This window comes from Thamnophis sirtalis, unplaced genomic scaffold (assembly GCF_051295495.1).
Source record: "Thamnophis sirtalis isolate CommonGarterSnake01/CBP01778 unplaced genomic scaffold, rThaSir2_p1.2 scaffold_10, whole genome shotgun sequence".
Classification (NCBI taxonomy): domain Eukaryota; kingdom Metazoa; phylum Chordata; class Lepidosauria; order Squamata; family Natricidae; genus Thamnophis; species Thamnophis sirtalis.
In genome coordinates, this window is record NW_028261390.1 from 56,565,145 (window position 1) to 56,584,618 (window position 19,474).

General features: G+C 40.3%; 1 protein-coding gene across 1 annotated transcript; it reads right to left on the bottom strand.

The window, feature by feature from the left end:
- Window positions 1–1,478: 1,478 nt before the first annotated feature.
- Window positions 1,479–19,202, bottom strand: GASK1B (golgi associated kinase 1B). The gene is made up of 5 exons (XM_087724656.1): window positions 18,907–19,202; window positions 16,856–18,128; window positions 7,493–7,707; window positions 3,143–3,369; window positions 1,479–1,904 (listed from the first exon to the last, which is right to left on the bottom strand). Exons 2-5 carry the CDS (start codon window positions 17,793–17,795, stop codon window positions 1,697–1,699), a joined length of 1,590 nt encoding a protein of 529 aa, XP_087580782.1. The 5' UTR covers window positions 17,796–18,128; window positions 18,907–19,202; the 3' UTR covers window positions 1,479–1,696.
- Between the last annotated feature and the right edge of the window lie 272 nt (window positions 19,203–19,474).

The following is a 19,474-nucleotide window of genomic DNA, read 5'->3' on the forward strand; positions in this document are numbered from 1 at the left end:
AATCCAGCCTGCCAAACCCACAATACTGTTCATCCAACATTAGTTAATGCGTTGACTTCTGCAAAGGGGCGTGTGCACAAGCATTCCTTTTATAGTCTGGAGAGGAGCCTAATTACTACCAGCTGAGCGCAATTACCTCCTGTAACTGCGTAATTGTTCCTTATGCCTATTAGCTCTCCGGTGCCAGGCATCCAGGAACAACTCACTGCTGACATCCAGATCACACTCCCTTGTCTCCTCCCCACTGGTCCAAGGCTGGACTGACCGAGATCTGCACCGGGGTCATGCTGGTGATCTGGAAGCTGCTCTTCTTCTTCGACTGGGCGTCCGCCGGACCCCTGACGCCTCCTCCTCCCTGCGAAAACAGCAGCAGGCTCTGTGGTAGAGGGGCCCTGGGAGGGCAGGAGGAGACCAAGATGGAGGCGGCGGTGGAGGCCGGGGGAGGCGGTGGCTGCTGGGCCAGCAGGCCAGGCGGGAACTCTTCCAAGCCGGTACCACTGCTACTGCTGCCAGCCCGCCGAGGCAGCATCGCAGGCTATGCCATCATCTTCCTCTCTCGGCCTCCACGGCTGAGTTAGGCTGCTGCTGCTGCTGCTGCATTTGGGGCCAACGGGAGGAAGGCCCAACGACGCCACCGACGACGCCTCCCTCAGGTGCCGCCCCGGCCTGGCTGAGGAGGAGAGGAGGAGGTGGCGGCGACCACCCCTGACCCAGCTTCCCTCAGCGGCAGTGGCAAGAGGAGGCGGCCGGGGTCCCCTGAGGAGCAGGAGGAGGAAGGAGCTGCCCCTGGTGACGTGGACGTGAAGCAGCCCCCGCCGGCTGCGGTCCCATCCAGAGATGCTGCTGCCACTGCAGCCACCGCCTCACAGGGCATCCAGCAGCTGCCCCAACCCCGCTGCGCCTCAGGCTGCCACCGCTGCCACCGCCCCCATCGGAGCCACCTTGGTGAGGCCCAGTGGGAGGGGAGGGGAGAGAGGGGAGGGGGAGGCCAAAGGACTTTGGCTCCCCTTGGCGGAAATGGCCGAAGGTCATCAGAGGAGGGGCGGAAAGGGGAAAGACTGCGGCCACAGCCCAACCACACATATAAAGGGACCGTCGGGATGAAGCTGGAGAGAGGCCGAACTGTTCCGAATATATTATACTCACGAAATGAACGCTATGGTAAATGACACAGCTCAATTCCAATGCAATGTCACACGAAATAATTAAATCAAAATGAAAATAAATCAAAATCTATGAAAATTCAATATAACAATGCAATCGAAAACATTGAAATGGAATCATGAAATATTTAGTATAGCGTGTGTTGCTTTTACATCCAACAGATGACGCTGGTTTTCAAAAAAACATGTTTTTACCTATCACAGGTGTGACATCTATATAGGTATATAAAAACTCACATGTATTTGAATGCAACGTTGTGTCAAAATTTCAAAGCAATCGGTTGAAGAACTTTCGGAGATTTAAGATTTTGAACAAACGAACATTTTATTTATATATAGATGAACAACAACATGTATTTTTTAAATGTGAAATCTGATAATTAATTCCCATATGTTTGATGTTTGTCAGAATCAATGTACAAATAAGATCATAAACTTCATTGAATTTGTATTCAGCCAAGTATATAGAATTACAACATAAATACATTAAGACCTTTTTCATAAGTGTGTGTCTGTCTTTAATGATTTCGGACTCATTCATTCATTGGGTATATTTTTGCTCCATGAGCATTAATGTAGGTGAGAAGTATTTTGGCTCTCTGCTCTACAACATCAATCAACTTTTCAATGCCTTGACGCCCTCCTTGGCTATCCCAAAAAACTCTGTCCAGGAATAATGACTGAAGAAGTTTTTCCCGCAAATGATGACTTTTCAACACAGAAATAGCAGATTCGGGAAACCTGAAATTGAATAAACCCATGCAAATTAATTTAAGTACCATATCGCTATTTCATTTGCAGTAGTGAAATTAAGACCATACAAACTGTAAATGAGGCAGGTTTAGGTCAATCTATATAATGCATGAAAATTTAATAATAACAAGCCAGTAGTAAAATAGTAAAATCGGTGAAAGTGTTCCTGATATTTAAAAATCAAAGTAAAATAAATATAGGCACAAGGTGAAGAAGCACTTTGTAGACAGTTTGCCATCAGAAGGTTAATAAAGACAGCAAAGGGCAGTGATTAAACATAATATATAGAGACACTCAGGGAAAAAATCTGGCAAGGATAACCATGTCTTCTTATACCTGTGAATTTTCAAGACACTCAATCTCTCTTCAGGCATTAAATGCCACACAGTTCTTTCATTTTATCTTCTGGTTCCCATATATTTAAAAACTCTTGAAATTTTAATGAAAGCTGGAATATTAATTATTCTGAATATCTGATATTTGAAAAGATATTGGGAATCAAGCTGGTCCATATCACAGTCAGCATTAATGGCATGGTGTACTGTCCCCACCCCAGAGGTGGGTTCCTATCAGTTCGCACCAGTTCGGTAGAACCAGTTCGTGAAATCTACCAAACCGGCTAGAAGAGGTTCTACCAGTGGACCCAGAAAGCAGGCCACACCTACAGAAGAGGTTCCAAAAAAATTTGAAACCCACCACTGACACACACACACACACACACACACACACAAACACACAGACACACACACACAGACAGACTCACAGAGAGAGAGAAAGAGAAAGAAAGGAAGAAAGAAAGAAAAAAAGAAAAAAGAAAGAAAAAGTGAGAGAGAGATGAAAGAAAAAAAGGAAAAAGGGACAGAGATAAAAGAAAGGAGAGAGAGAGAGAGAGAGAAAACACATGGCCGGCAAGCCACCCCCACCAGGTCACATGGCTGGCAAGCCACTCCCAGAAAGGAGGCCACACCCACAGAGTAGGTTCCAAAAAAATTTGAAACCCACCACTGCACCACCCCCACCCCCATAAAGCAATTGTGAAAGAGCCATGGCAGTGCAGTGGTCCGAATGCAGTATTGCAGGCTGACTCTGCACATTGCCAGGAGTTCAATTCTGACTCAGCCAGCCATCTTTCTGAGGTCAGTAAAATGAGAACCCAGATTGTTGGGGTCAAATAAGCTAACATTTGTAAACCATTCTGAAATGCCTTTCTTAGAAAATGAACTTACTCGTTAATGCCTTGCAATATTTTGAAATCCAGATTATCTTCACCTCTGTCAAAGAAACCTTTATTATGTATAAAGACCAAATGCCTTGGGTCATCCTTTCTCTGAATAATGTGAGTCAATGCTATGTTGTCTTGGTCATCGCATTGCCGATTTAGCCCTTTCTGAACACAGGAATCCTCTTTACGTGGTTTGAATCCACAACAGTTCTTATCCAAGCGATGATAGATCTGAAATTGAATAAAGTTTTGTTACCATCATGAATCATGGACTCATATAAACAGTTCCTTTTTAGGTTTATGAGGGCGCCACAAAAATGTGCATAGACATGGACAACTGCTGCTTTCATGAAAAAGTATTAAGGTGAAACTCTCAATCATACAGGCCACAGCAGAGGGAGCTTAAATCTGTATTCATCTCTCCCAGTTTTATAATAGTGATTTATCTCTTTTCCCGACACTTCTTTCCCCCATGGACATAGTCTATAATGCTAGCACAACAATGTGAATACAGATAGTCCTCAACGACTCCAATTGAGCCCAAAATTTCTGTTGCTAAGGGAGACATTTGTTAAATGAATTATGCTCCATTTTACAACCTTTCTTATCACAGTTGTTGAGTGAATCCCTGCAGTTATTTAGTAACTGGTTGTTAAGTGAATCGGGCTTGTCCATTGGCTTTGCTTGTCAGAAGGCTGCAAAAGGAAACCCCATGACACTGCAACCATCATAAATATGAGTCAGTTGCTAAGCATATGAATTTTGATCACATGACCATGGAGATGCTGCAGTGAAAAATGGTCATAAGCATTCAAAAATTTCAACAACGGGCATGACCATGGCGGGTGTGGCCGAGTTGGTCTCCTGCACCACAGTGGGAAGGGGGGTGTTTTCGCCTTCCCCAGGCTCTGGAAGCTTTCCTCAAGCTTCTGGAAGGCCTGTTCCACCCCCATCCCCCGTCCTCCCAGCCTCTGCGCAGGCCCTGCCCTTACCTCGCATCCAAAGCTGGCCATGTGGAGACTCCTGGGAGGGGCGGGGTGGGGTGGGAGGGGCCAGTCAGGGGTGGGATTTGGAGGTTCTCCAAACTAGCCACGTTAGTTACGGGTTCTCCTGAACCCGGGCGAACCCGTAGTAGCCCACCACTGGTGATAAGTCATTTTTTTCAGCACTGCTGTAACTTTGGTAACTAAATGAACTGTTGTAAATCAAGGACTACCTGTAATATATATTCAGAATTAATGCTATGGCAAGTGCCACTTAATCTGTCTCATTATAGGCAAATGAATATGTTGTAGACTCTTTTCACATCTAACCCTTCTCCATTTGGCCAATTCACAGATTCATATTAGTGGATCCATATCAACACTGTCCAGATAACACCCAATGTGATGTAATGTGTATTGGATTATCACTAGGAAGGTTGCTAGTAGGTCAAAGGCTACCTGTAATGAGATAGTCAAAAGCTGAGGTCTGCCCAAATATTACTGACCTCTTCAGGCAACTGAGAAACATGCCCTACCTGTTCTGACCCCCCTCGTTCCAAACCAAAGCACACTCCGAGCCAGAGATAAATTACGGCATTTAATTAACAGACAACAGGTCCTTGGCAGCAACCCAGCACAGACAAGCTTGGGCAGCAATAAACACAGATAAGGCTTGGCAGCAATCCAGCCTGCCAAGCTCCTACAAAGTTCTCCGACATTCGATTCTGTGTTGACTTCTGCAAGGAGGGGCGTGTGCACGAGTAGCTTTTTATAGTCTGGAGAGGAGCCTAATGACCACCAGCTGAGTGCAATCACCTCCTGTAATTGCGTAATTGTGCCTGACGCCTATTAGCTCTTCGATGGCGTGCATCCAGGAAAAACTCACTACTAGCTTCCGGCTCACTCTCCCTTGTCTCCTCCCTACTGGTCCAAGGCTGAGGTGCCTCCTGGTGCCCAACCAGCCTCTCTGCGCCCTGCTTGGAGTCAGAACCCTGTCCAGGGTCCTCCACATCCTCCAGAGCCGACTCATAGGGCCCCTCGCTGTCGGAGTCTGGTGGCAGCTCCAACGGCTCCTGCTGGGCCACAACACCTATCCTATACTCAGGTCACTTCTATATCTTCTGACTTCATAAAGGATCAGTCAGGCATCATATAAATTACCTTATACTGTATATATCAATTTAATTTTGTTTTTAAAAAAATAGTAGTAGACCAGTTTTTAAACACAATCACTTTTTCTATGCTACACAGAAGATCAGTTTAAACTGGGGGGAAGGAAGCAAATTTCTTCCAGCTACATGTTTCTGTGTATGTTTCAAATGAACACAGTGCAGATTTTCTATTAAATTTTATGTAGCCATGCTATTTTCCATACTCCATGGACTATTTCTTAGCACCACAGGCCATAAAGACAGAACTGGGCTCTTTGAGCAGTTGTCTCCACTACTGCTACTTGCAAGAAATCCCAAAAGAGACACATTTTATTAATCTGTTCAATTACACTTATAAGTACTGAATTCCAGTTGGAGACAGCCTAATCACATGACAAAAGGGTATTAGTAAAGCAGAATGGAGTAACTTGACCTGTTACTTAGACAACTTGAGTAATGGCTAAAATGTTCACCCCAGATGCCTCCTACAATTTTTGAATAAGAAGCAGCTCCATCAAATGTCAGAAGTGCAATTAGAGATAGATGTGTGGGACCATAAAATAAAGGTTCGTAGGTCAATGAAACTTTAGGCCACAGATTCTTCACCGCTCTTTTAACATCTCTTCTAAAACTTAATCTTACATCTCATTAACCATTTCTCCTGTAATAACGACAAGTGTTTCTAATTACTGTGTGAGTTGGTCACATAAATTTCAAAAAAAAATATTGTTTACTCCTTTAAAAAAAGTGCTGCTGAACAACTTACATACTCTCAACACATCTCTTTGGATAAGTAGTAAGTAAGTAAAATCTTTATTACGGTCAAAGACCAGCAATACACATTAGTTTTTACACTATATTAAAAAATATTAACATTAAAATATAATTAAAAAGTACCGTATTTTCACGACCATAAGCCGCACTGAAAATCCTAAAATTTGATCCAAAATCGGCAGTGCGGCTTATAACCCGGTGCGCTTTATATGTGGAAAAAGATCTCCCAGCTGCTTTGCTCCTCGCGACTGCAACAGATGTCCAGAAGCGGCCCCTGGGGCCAATGGGGACCGGACCCCCAGCTCGACAGCCCCTGTCGCCTCTGGACGTCCACCGCAGCTGTGAGGAGCCGAGGAGAGCGCGGAGAAGAGCGCGCGACGGCCCCCGGCGCTCCGGGAAGCGGGAGAGGCGCGCGGCCCGGCCTCTCCTCCCTGGACGCCGCAGCAGCAGCCCCAAGCGCACCGATCCCCGCGCCCTTCGCATCGGGGCATGCTCTTGCAGCACGCCCCGATGCGAAAAACACAGAGATCGGTGACGTCCAGGGAGGAGAAATCAAACCGCGCGCCTCTCCCGCCTCCCGGAGCGCCAAGAACCGTCGCGCGCTCCACTCCACACTCTCCTCGGCTCCCCACAACCGCAACAGACGTCCAGAAGCGACAGGGGCCACCGAGCCGGAAATCCAATCCCCACCAGCCCCAAAAGCCGCTTCTGGACATCTGTTGCAGTCGCGAGGAGCGGCACGAAGGCTCCCGGCGCTCCAGGAAACACCGAAAGCAGCTGGGAGAAGCGCGCGGCCCGGCCTCCCCTCCCTGGACGCCGCAGCAGCAGCCCCAAACTCACCGATCCCAGTGCCTTTCGCATCGGGGCGCGCTGCAAGAGCATGCCCCGATGCGAAAAACACAGAGATCGGTGCGCCCGGGGCCGCCGCTGCGACGTCCAGGGAGGAGAAACCAAGCCGCGCGCCCCTCCCAGCCGCCCTCGGCGCCCCCCAGAGCGCCAAGAACCCTCGTGCCGCTCCTCGCGACTGCAACAGATGTCCAGAAGCGTCGGGAAATGTGCGGCTTATAACCCGGTGCGCTTTATATGTGGAAAAAGTTTGAAAAATTAACGTTAATTGATACTGCGGCTTATAATCCGGTGCGGCTTTTGGTCGTGAAAATACGGTATTGACATTAAAAGTGGATAATAACATAATGGTCCAGAAATTGTTAGAGGTATGTCCAGATAATTGGTACAAGATGACAACTATATTTCTGTAGCCAATTTCTTTCTTATGGACATTGCAGTAGCACAGAACTTTGCCACTGCATACGTGGTAACCGGGTTAGTGTCCTGGGGGAGAAAGCCTAGATAAAAATTGTCTGCCCTCCCTGGCAATCTCTCTAATAAGGGGAGAATATGTGCAGACCTACAAGCTCTGTATAGCTTTGGATATATTTTTCTCACCTGTAAAAGAAAATCAAGAAGTGCCATCTTGGACCATTCATGGTAATGGATATCGGTACATCCCCATTCTGCTTTGGGTACTTTGCCGTTTTGCCAGCACTTTTCCTTCAGTTGCTTCTTGTAGGCTCCCCAGGTGAGTCTCAGTGAAGAATGAGTCTCGTTGTCTGTCGGAGCCAAGGAGGGATCCCAAAGAATGACAGGGCGTGGTCCATCATCTCAAGTAAAAACATTTAGAATACCAATGTGAACTGTCAGTGGAATTTAGATATAATCCTTGACTATTCTTTAGATCTTGTCTCAAATTGAAATAGTTAGAAACAATGTTAGTAAATGGGCATAATATAGATGTGGTAAGATGAAAACCAACTGGCAATGATTTTCTTTTCCTTAGTTAATATGGTTATATTCCACATCTAAAGAAGCTATTTCAGTCAAGGAAGAACACCAGACTTTAATTGTTTCCAGTAGCAGCTGGCTTCTACCTACAATTGTGCTCTGCTTAAAAAGAGCTCTGATGCTTAAGAAGATTTATTGAAATTAAAAATAGTTTGACTGATTTGCTCCTGATATAAATCTTGGTAGCTTATTCAAAAATTGCAAAACAATACCTATCTATCTATCTATCTATCTATCTATCTATCTATCTATCTATCTATCTATCTATCTATCTATCTATCTATCCATCCATCCATCCATCCATCCATCCATCCATCCATCCATCCATTTATTTATTGGAATGTAACTATGAATGACCAAGCAGGGAATATCAACTTATAACAAATAAGTTTACATTAGTGTCTCAAATGTTTTTAGTTTTTAAATGGATAGAATTCTAGCCAAAAGATATGAATAAAATATATGGCACTACTACTTTCAAAGAGGAACCAACAGTGAGTATGCAAAAATTAAAACTGTTCAAATCAGTGTGCAGAATGGTCATGCATAATTTCAATCACATTATTTTAAAGATGTTGCTTGAAATAGTATCGGTGTAAAGCAGCTATGCCTTCTCCTCGTATCAAAATTCTTTTACATTCCTGCACCACATAAAGCACTCTTGGATAGCAGACCCAAAGTATTGCAAAGCCCTATCTCTGTACGTCATGTGCAGGTTAATATGCTGAACATCTGCATCCATCTGCATCCGTTGCAGAATATGATAATAATATTTGGAAGAAATACCATTTGCCTGCAGGCTAGAATTGGGACCACACAATAAAAAAGTAATAAAAAATGAAAAATTTCGTTTTTTTGTTTTGCTCTGGGACTTTAGAATTCAAACAGATAAGCATCTGCGACATAATTCCTGAGACTTAACAATTATTAAAAAGACAAAAAACAAACAAACATGCATAGTGGACATTGCAGTACCTGCAAATTGTAGCAAAAATACAAAATAAAAAGACCTACAAATATAATTAGAAAGACTGTGGCAACACAAAGCAAAGATAGTACCAATACAGAGGTGGGTTGCTCCCGGTTCGTCCTGGATCGGGCGAACCGGTAGTAGCAGCAGTGGGGGGATCCGCCTACCTGCCCGGACACGTCTGCGCATGCAGAGTGCTCACAAGCACACGAGCGAACCAGTAGTAAAAAATTTGGAAACCCACCACTGTACCAATAGTAATGGGAACTTTGGATGTAAATCTAAAACACCTGGAGCACGTCTTGGCATTGACAATTTAATTGACAATTGACTGTTTAAGATGAACACCTTACATCCTGGAACAATTTCTTTAACACCACAACGCAACGTATTGCATTTTTGTATCCGATATATAAACTGGAAATTCAATTACTCTACAGTATATTGTCAATTTTCTGAATTCATTGTGTACAAATACATACATTTAAAAAGAGGAAATATCTCAAATTTGGGTGGGAATGGGACAACCAAATTTAGAAATTGAAATATATTAAGCCATATTGACCAATTCCCAAACAAAAGAAAAAAATGGCTGGATTTGCTCATCTCTTATGGCAAGAGGAGATACAAGTTTTTTGCTCTATTCTCATATTTCAGAAGCTAAATAAATGGATACCTCTGTTTTCTGTTTTATTTAAACTAGTGATCACATATTCACACACCTTTCTGGTTGCTTCGCCCTTAAGGTTCTTTTTCCCAACTGCAAATCAAACATAAATGGCTTTCTCAGCACATATAGCCATTCTTGCTTTACAAAAGCTGATTTATCAGGCCCTTCCTGTTTTCCTATTTTTCTCCTTCCACCCATGCATTCTAGATAAAAGGAAAGGGGAGGAAGAATGGATCATTAATGTGTTATTTTTATCCCTTAAAAATATCATTTGAAAAAAATGGAGTGAAGGTGAAGTACAGGAAATGAGTGTTATTCATGGGAAACAGACTTTGCAAATTCAGTCTACCATAACAATGCATATTTCAAAATCTTCACTAAAACAGGCTTCCCATTGCTAGTATGGACTCCTCCCGCTTCCCCCATCCAATTATATTATTTAACATATGCAGAAAGGACCTAAAAAGAACCAGTTCCAACCCCCTGCTCTAATGCCATTTAGTTTCAGATGAAATTATGTGTATATCCCGCATTAAATACCAAATGGTTTCTAAATTGCTGTGAATGAACAGCTGGAGGGAACAAAGTGAACTTAGAACTAAAAGAATTAACACATACAAAACTACTGGCTAATTGCCCATCTCAAAGAATATCAAAATTCTAATGAAATAAACCTAGAGCTTGAGGCAAGTATTTTAAATGCTGAATGGATAAATTATTTGCAGCCAAGAGCCCCATCTTTTTATTTCTTCATTTATTTTGATCTCTGGGGGATAAAAGCATGACAGCCATACACTGACTTCATTGGAGGATTAGAATCAATATTTTAAAAATCTTGCTTTTTGCTTAGTGGATAGGATCCCCTCCTCCAAATATTTAGTATATTTATCACTTTTTTTTGCTGTCCTAATTCGGCAGCAAAATCTGGGACTATGTTCAAACAAAAAAAATACATAGGGCTACATGTGCAGCCAGGAAATCCTGAGTTGCTCATTCCTACTTTAGAAATCCTCTAGTATACTGGTGTCAAACCCATGGAATCACACTGCCGTCACGTGACGTTTCGCGATGTTTTTCCCTTTGTGGAGCTGAGATGGGTGTGGCCTGCGTGTGACGCATCTGACCAGCGGGCCATCAGTTTGACACCCTTGCTCTAGTACAGTCTTCTCATTGGGTATCACCCACAATTGTCAGCCATACTATAAGAGAGTCAAGAAATCTGTTTTTTGCCATTGGAGAGACCCTGGGAAAGATGCTTTTTTGCATTGATGGAAACAGTAAATAGGGAAGTCTATCTTATCCTAAACATTTTCAACATTTCAATATATAAAATACATCTTTTTTTTTTATCCTATGGAAGCCTGGTCCTAGGTTTTAACTTCTAAATTGCTGAGCAGGAATACTGTCTTACATGACTGTTAAATTCAGCAGTAGCCAATAATGGAGCCAAAAAGTCCTTATATCCAGCCTTTGAAAAATTGGTGGGGACAGGGAAGGTGATAATGCCAAGTTAGCAGCAAATGTTTTGGAGTGACTAGTTGGGAGATAAATACCACATTGATGAAATACCAGCTATTTTTGCTTTTGAAGGTTTCTGTCTCCATAGCAACTTAGTGCCTTGCCTACACTTTCTAATATTAGAACAACAAATTTGGTATATTCTGGTACACAGTTATAATTTGTTGGAGGAGAATGGCTGTCAGAGGACTCCCATCTGTTTTTTTATTGAAGTGCCATAAAGATTCCACAAACTGTCTTTTACTTTATTGGCTTAATGGTTCATTATATATAGATCTCATTTAAACATGATTAGGAAATTGCAAAAGAATTCGAAAGTGAAATTTATCTATGCAAATGCAAAATGTACATTAACAAGTAGCAATGTTGGACAAAACAAGTTGCTTTGTCTCCCACAACTTCAACCTTTTTAAAGGGTGTCTTACGGCTTGTTTTGATAAACAATCCATACTCATTTTTATATATGATTTTTCCTAGTAATGTATTAGGTAGGCAGCAGTGGTGGGATATAACCGGTACGCCCTGGTATGGGTGTATCAGTGCCTGCTGGGAACACCAGGTACCATTCTGGTACGGTGCTCCGGAGGGCCCGCCCACCTGCGTGACACTCCGGCGAGCAACTGGAGCATTGCGGAGGTGTCACAGGCAGTAAGTACACATGGTACGACGCAGTAAGTACGACCCTCTGGAACGAGCTCCCTGTGGAGATTCAAACCCTCACCATCCTCCAGGCCTTCCGCAAAGCCCTTAAAACCTGGCTGGATCTGAAGAATGGCACAAAATAATATTGGAGATATTAATTAAAACATAATAAAGTTTTTCCCCATTATCCCTTATATTAATTAAACTGATGTATCCTTTCAAGGGTGCAGGCTGTAACACCATGAACATGCTTCTTGTTCTTGCTGCTGCTTACACTGCACACAGGGAATATGCTAAATGGAATTAGTTGAGTTTCTACTTCTGTCTGTTTCAAGTTCTCATATTCCATTGGTATAAAGCCAATTACGGAGCAAACAAATGCAATGAAAATTAGAGTCAGATGGTCATTTGCACTGTTTCAAAAGAAGGTTGTTCTGAATATGAGCTCATTAAATAACTAGCCTTGCAATAAACTGCAGTTGCATGTGTATTCTTTCAAGGTTTATACATGTGTATATGGGATTATAGAGCATATACACAAATATATAACTTTACGTAGACACTCACAGTGGTGGGATTCAAATAATTGAACAACTGGTTCTCTGCCCTAATGATTTCTTCTAACAATCAGTTTACTAAACTGCTCAGAACCAGTTCTCCAAAAGTGATGCGAACTGGCTGAATTCCACCACTGGACACACACACACACATACTTGTGCATGTATGGGTGCTTGTATGTAGTGTGCATAAATGCATGGCTTCAGAAGACCTGCTCACAGGAAGGGATGTGATTGCCAATTATAGAAAGGTAAGAGGACTCTATACAAAGGATCTGATAGCCTACAGCTCAGAATACTTTGCATATTTTTTTGGCATTCTCTGATTTAGAGTTATATAATCTGCAGTGGTGGGATTCAAATAATTTAACAACCGGTTCTCTGCCCTAATGAATGATTGGGTGGGCGTGGCTCAGTGGTCACGTGACTGGTGGCCGTGGCCAACTCAACGTCACTCACGTCAATGGGCGCTTCGCCTTAGCAGTTACAATGTAATAAGGGTTAAGGGGAGAGGCAGTTTCTGTAAGCAGGGCAATCAAGATTAGGCTAGAAATAAAACCAGAATGTTTCCTTCCTGCCTTCCTTACAGGATTAGAAACAAAAGGAGATTTTTGCCAACTACTGGTTCTTCAAACTGCTTAAAAAGTTAACAGCCAGTTCTCCCGAACAGGTGCGAACTGGCTGAATCCCACCACTGATAATTTGCCACAAACACAGGGTGGGAGCATCTGAAAGGTTAAGTGTAGATATGCCTTATGCCTCATCTGAGAATACTGAAACTGGATTTCAGCATTCTTGCCAAGCATCTCTATATAAACCACAGAAATATTGTGAAATGTAATGATTTCACAAGATTTTGTTTTTAAGAGTTGGATTTTAATTAAATGGGGACGATCACACTTATGATCAGAAACCCCCAACAGCCATGTTCTCTATTCCCATTGTGCTTGCTACAAGTAGTTTATTAAAGCCCAGTTTGTTCTGTTGCGCCTCTTTTGAAAAGAAAGATCTTTATTCAGCCAATATCACATGTGAGCCTAAGGACACAATTCTCAAGTTTTAAATAATAATTATAAATAGTTTTGAAAGTCAGAACTGCAAAATACTTTCTTCCCTTCTCATCTCCAAGCCTTTATAAATTTTGATCTGTCAACAATAATGAATCTTAGAAAAAAAACATTGTCATGACTTATCTTTATGATAAAGCAGCTATGTCAGAAGACAAAGCAAAATAATTTGGTGATTTAATAGGTTCACTATTCATTTAGTCAGTGACAAACCAAAGCATTTTATTAGCAAGTCAGACATGATGAGAAATTCGGACAAGAAACAAGAGATGTACGCTCAAGTTATCTTAAGGGAGGCTTCCACAAAATGAGTGATATCTGTAAGAGGCTCACTGTGTGAAAGAGAAATATGGCAGTAGTTACCTTTTTGTATTCTTTCTATATAGAGATAGGTTAATTGTACATTGAGATGTTAGTTCCAAGCTTTATTTGTATTGGCTGTTGCTGATTTTAATATGGTTTCCATGTTTATTATTTTATATAATAGTGATTGTTTTATTTTTATATTTTTGTCATTTTAGCAATAGCAGTTAGCAATAGCAGTTAGACTTATATACCGCTTCATAGGGCTTTCAGCCTTCTCTAAGCGGTTTACAGAGTCAGCATATCACCCCCACAGTCTGGGTCCTCATTTCATCCACCTTGGAAGGATGGAAGGCTGAGTCAACCTTGAGCCGGTGAGATTAGAACCACTGAACTGCAGATAACAGTCAGCTGAAGTGGCCTGCAGTACTGCACCCTAACCACTGCGCCACCTCGGCTCTTTTAAATTTTAAATTTGATCCTCTGAATAAGTGAGGTTTATAAAGTAAATTAATAAACCACATTTATTCTGATACAGAAAATCACAACATTTTAAGGGGGGAGAGACACAAAGGAGATCTATAGAGCATTAGGCAATTGTGGATTTATTTATTATAGCAGCTAATATTCTCATTGAGTCTGGCTTTCTGAATCAATTTAGCTATACAAGTAGAAATATCTAGATAAATATAATAGCACAATCATATATAAAAGTATACAAATTAATTCTATTAATAGATTTTTCTCTAACGTGTCACATCAGTAACCACATTGATATAAGAATAACAAATTAGAGATAGACTATAAAACCCAAAACAGATTGGGAGATTTGTCTATGCTCATTATAAGAAATGAAATCTTCCAAAAGTTGCCATTAATTTGTGCTGATATATTTTGCCATTATTTTTCCCAGCTCCTGCCCACCTAGTAGTTGAAAAGAGTGGAAATGCAAGTAAATAAATAAATATCAATGGGAAGGCAGTGGTAGGATTCAGCCAGTTTGCACCTATTCAGGAGAACCAGTTCTAAGCAGTTCGGAGAACCAGTTGTTGGAAAAAATCTCATTTTGTTTTTTTCCAACTTTCCAACTTTTCCTGTAAGGAAGGCAGAAAGGAAACATTCTGGTGTACTTTCTAGCCTAATCTTTATTGCTCTGCTTACAGAAACTGCCTCTCTGCTTAACCCTTATTACATTGTAGCAGCTAAAGCATCGACCTGAGTGACGTTGAGTTGGCTACGCCCACACGGTCACATGACCACCGAGCCATGCCTATCCAGCTGGTCATTATGGCAGAGAACCAATTGTTAAATTATTTGAATCCCGCCACTATGCACCTTGGTGTATAGTCATGCTGACCACATGACCTCAGAAGGATCTTCTGACAAGGCTGGCAGAAACAGGGATGAAGACCGCCTCCAAGACACGACTGAACACAGGAAACCTTTACCTTTATTTTTCATAGCATAACTACCAATAGCTCAGATTGGAATTTAAGATCCAAAACAGTAAATAGGGTTTCCCATTTTAATGTTATTTATAGTTAAGAAACATCGTAACAAGAAGTGTACAATTTTGTATATGTAAATCGCCCAAAGTTACTTTATGTAAGATGGACAGTATAGAAATTTGATAAATATATAAATAATAAATGAAATAACAAAAAGGAAAATCGCCACTTTTCCTCTTGCACATCATCACCTAGCAACAGTTCTCTATCTTTCTAGAGAATGAAAAAGGCTGAAATGTCATTTTTACTTCTTGAAAATCACAAATGATTATGCAGCTTAAAAACAACTGCTAATATGATTACTCAAAGAGCAATTTACAGAGGGCCTCAGACCATGATTTCCTGTCCTGGACTCTGAAATCCGTACTACCTCATTCTCTTCACCAGCTTTGTACCACTAAAATCCTTCCCCCAAAATAACAGATGCATAGTGTGACTTCTGTACTTTTAGAGTCTGAATATTTCTTAGAAACAATTAAGCAGTCACTCAGACTATTGATGTTTTCAGTATAGAGACCCATAAAGTGACATTAAAACATAGACTATTTTTATATCTGCTTATAGGAATGTTTTGCTAGTCAATTTCTCCTAGTTTTCTTTGCCTTTAATAAAACACACACTGATTAGAAATTTTACATAAAATAGCACTGTGACCACATTAGGAAAGAATCAGTACAAAAACGGAGAACTATTTTGGGATTCTTTCATTCAAATGTACTTCAGCCTTCTCTGCCTATAATTATATTATGACTATTGCTTCAGCTGAAGTCATAGTTCAGCAATATAGTGGAATATGAAAGGGAGCATTCATTGTGAGATTTTAAAAAAGGAATGTGCACAATTTAGGTCACTTATAAGTTTAGTGCTTATTAGGCAGTTCATGTTTAAAATTATGGTTCATAGTATTCTATGGCTATTATAGAAAATTCAGATATTGTATATTCATGGTTGCTTTTTAAAATAAAAAATAAAAGTATAAAGGCAGTGAAAAAAAACCAAGATTTTCATTATATTCTTGACTTTGTCAAATCACTGTTTGAAGTAGAATTGCAATGTATTATTACAATTAAGCTTAGCACACAAATCGCTAGGTATAGTTCTTTGGCAATCTCTGTAAAGAGCACTGGCTTATTCTGCACTTTTGCAAAAATCTCACATCTGATAGAGACTACACAGCTAAAATATTAGATGACATATATGCCCTGGCAGCAATATCTGGCCCATACAGTACTTTTCTAGCTAAAGAAATTAAACTCCAAGCATGTTTTGCATCCAGACTCTTCATGTAATCCGATAACTCCATGTTCTCCTGACCAATTTTATTTTCTAATAATACATGGATTTTTATATTTGATAAGGATAAAATAGATCACCCACCCACTCAACATTATAATCATAGTGTGACATTTGATAAATTAAGAAAATGAATTTAGTTGAATATCTGAAATGTTGGTTACTCAAGCAATTTATATTGTGAATTGACTGGGCAGTAGATACCGGCAATCTGAATCCTTCCAGATGTTTTGGACAGTAATTCCCACAGCTTCTTGCCATATGATATGGTCTCTGAGGTTAAATAGAATCAGTCAAAAAATCTGGAAGGCATCAAGATTTACATCAACTTCTGCTGTTGACTATTTAATAACATTTATTTCTTGATGCTACTGAAGGATAAAAGCTTGCTCTAAGAGAGAATGTTCTATTTTTCCAATGCAGTGAGTAAATTAATTACCTTGTACAAATTCCAATTTTCTGCTTATGGTAGGCAAAGTCCGATTCAGCCTTAGGATCCTGTCCAAATGGAAAGCGAACACTTCACTCATTTCAAGTGGTCTCTTGATGATGCCACAATGACCTTGACTGCATAGGTCTTCTTTGACTGACTTATTATCAAGTTCTGTTCTCCCGAATACTAGAAGTACTCCATGTTGGGAAGGCACTTCTTGAATACTGTTTATTTTGGAATCTGCCATAAAACGCATACTTAGGATGTCCTCTTTACTCAACCAAGAAGGGGGACTCTCGCTGTACATCCTGATATTGCTCTCCTGAACATTAGTCTGAACATTTAGGCCTCTTATCATTTCAGGTCTCCAATGCTTTATATTTTGAGCCATTTGTTTTTCTTTCTGCTGTTGTTTCTGCCTAGCTTTCTCTGGAACTTCTGCTCCTTTCCTCTTGTTCCTAGATGTACCATGAAATGGCTTATGTTGGATTATGCCATCTAGTGAGTTCTTATTCCCATACTGCAAAGGTAATACTTGCTTCTTTCTTTGCTTGGGCCTCACAGTGCCTCGAATTTTGGCAGGTTTCCTTCTCTTGGATCGCAAAGTGATGTATACCACATTAGGCAACATTGATGTGTTATCTGTCCCCATTTTAGATTTTTCAAGGTCAGAAAATGACCAGGTGCCATCCATCGGGATTTCAGAAAAACGAGGTTGAGCAACATCTTGAAGATTCCAAGAGTTTGCTTTTGATAGTCCTTTCCTATATTGTGGTACAACCCGACCTACTTGACTGACAAGGAAGCCCAAATATATCACAAAAGCAGTGCCTAGCAGCAGATTCCTTCTGGTCCTTGAGCACTTGCCACTCCAGAGAAACCGAGGTGAGCAGAGAGAACAAAAGAGCCTGTTGATAATTTGGCATGTCTGAACCAGGAAGCTCATTTCTCCAGTGAATCAACATGATGGAAATAGTTTAAGAATCCACTGGCCGCCAGCTAGGATACTGCTGCATGCCTTCTGAATGACCAGATGTCTCCACCTCTTTTTCCAGCTGTTGTGTGTACATGTCTCTATGCATATACACATTGAAAATGCCAAAGAATTGTAAATGTTCAGGTTTAATGAATCTGACAGCGTAACCTGACAAGCTGTTAAAATCTTTCAGCCACCTCAAAGGGTGTGATTGAGTTCAGTGAATGAATGGAGTTGGCTGTATAAACAGAGTTAACTGAGTCACAGTATGAAAAGTCTGGGAGTCCCTTCTGGACTGCTGAACTGTTAGAGGGAAAAGAATGATAAATATCATTTTAAAGTCATCATTACCCACAGGGTTATTTTTAAACCATGTATATCTCTTCATTTAAAGGCTACAGCTAGTAATTACATCGCCAAAAGGAAGAAAAAGTTGGACCTTCATGTTATATATGTCAGATTAATATAAAACTATAACAGTAATCCTGAAACACAATCTGAAATGAATTTATATTTCAAAATTCAGAAAACATTCAGAAAAAGGCTTTTTTTTTTTTACAAATTGATAGTTGGTATATCTTTTTTCCCATGCTAGTGGCAAGGAAGATGTATAGAAATCACTCAACCTATTGTGTCTAGTTAACATGGAAATATATTTCATTAATCAGTGAAGGACAATGCAGGAAAATTAACTTTATTTAGCTAAAAGAGAACATACTAGTCAGGTAGAAAGATGTACATGCAGGAGTTTACATTCATTTAGGCATTCATTTTTTTATGAAGCAAAAATTCTTCCTTTTTTCAATGGCTAGATGTTTTCAATACAACACTATTACATTATACAAATATAAAAAATGCATGAGTAAATTATGTACATGTGCATATTCTATTGTAAATGCATCCTCCAAAGTCTAAAAATACTATTATACTGATGTGTTCACATAGCATATCTGTAAAAGAAATGTATATATCTTACAAATGAACATATTTTTTCTGATGCTACAAAAACTTAGCATGTGAAACAACAGATCTTTTACTTATAGTAACTGTCTTATTAAAATAACATTTAGAATAATCTTACCGATACAGTTGGCCCAAAACTTTGCTCAAAAATTTCTAGCAGTAATGAATACAAGCAAAACCTTTAGGAAAGAAGTCCATTTTTTCCAAGGAAAAAATATCCACCAACTGGACAATTTATTAAAATTGAATAAAATATTAAAAAATAATAAACAAGTTTTTGATGTTTTCAACGTGTTTTTCCCCCAAAATCCTGATGTATGCAGTTCATTTATCAAGACAGTTCTGTTTGAGGAAGATCAGTCCAGATCCATATTCCTTCTACATGTTCTGATCATCCCAAATGGGTGTTCCTATTTGACTGCCACAAAGTTATATGAACTTTTCATTTCTTTTAAGCTATTTTAATTTCTGGAATGGAAAAGCCCACCCTGGTGTCTTGCTTCTAAAACAGAACTCTATATCTATATAAGTTTTGAGGGCCCCCTAGTGAACAAAACTCAGAATGGTTTAACACCATCATCTTTACTACAAAAGGGGAAAAAATCTAATATATTATTACAATTTGTGGCTGCAAAATTAAGCATATTTCTTGAGACACATCAGATTAACTTTAATGACTTGATTGT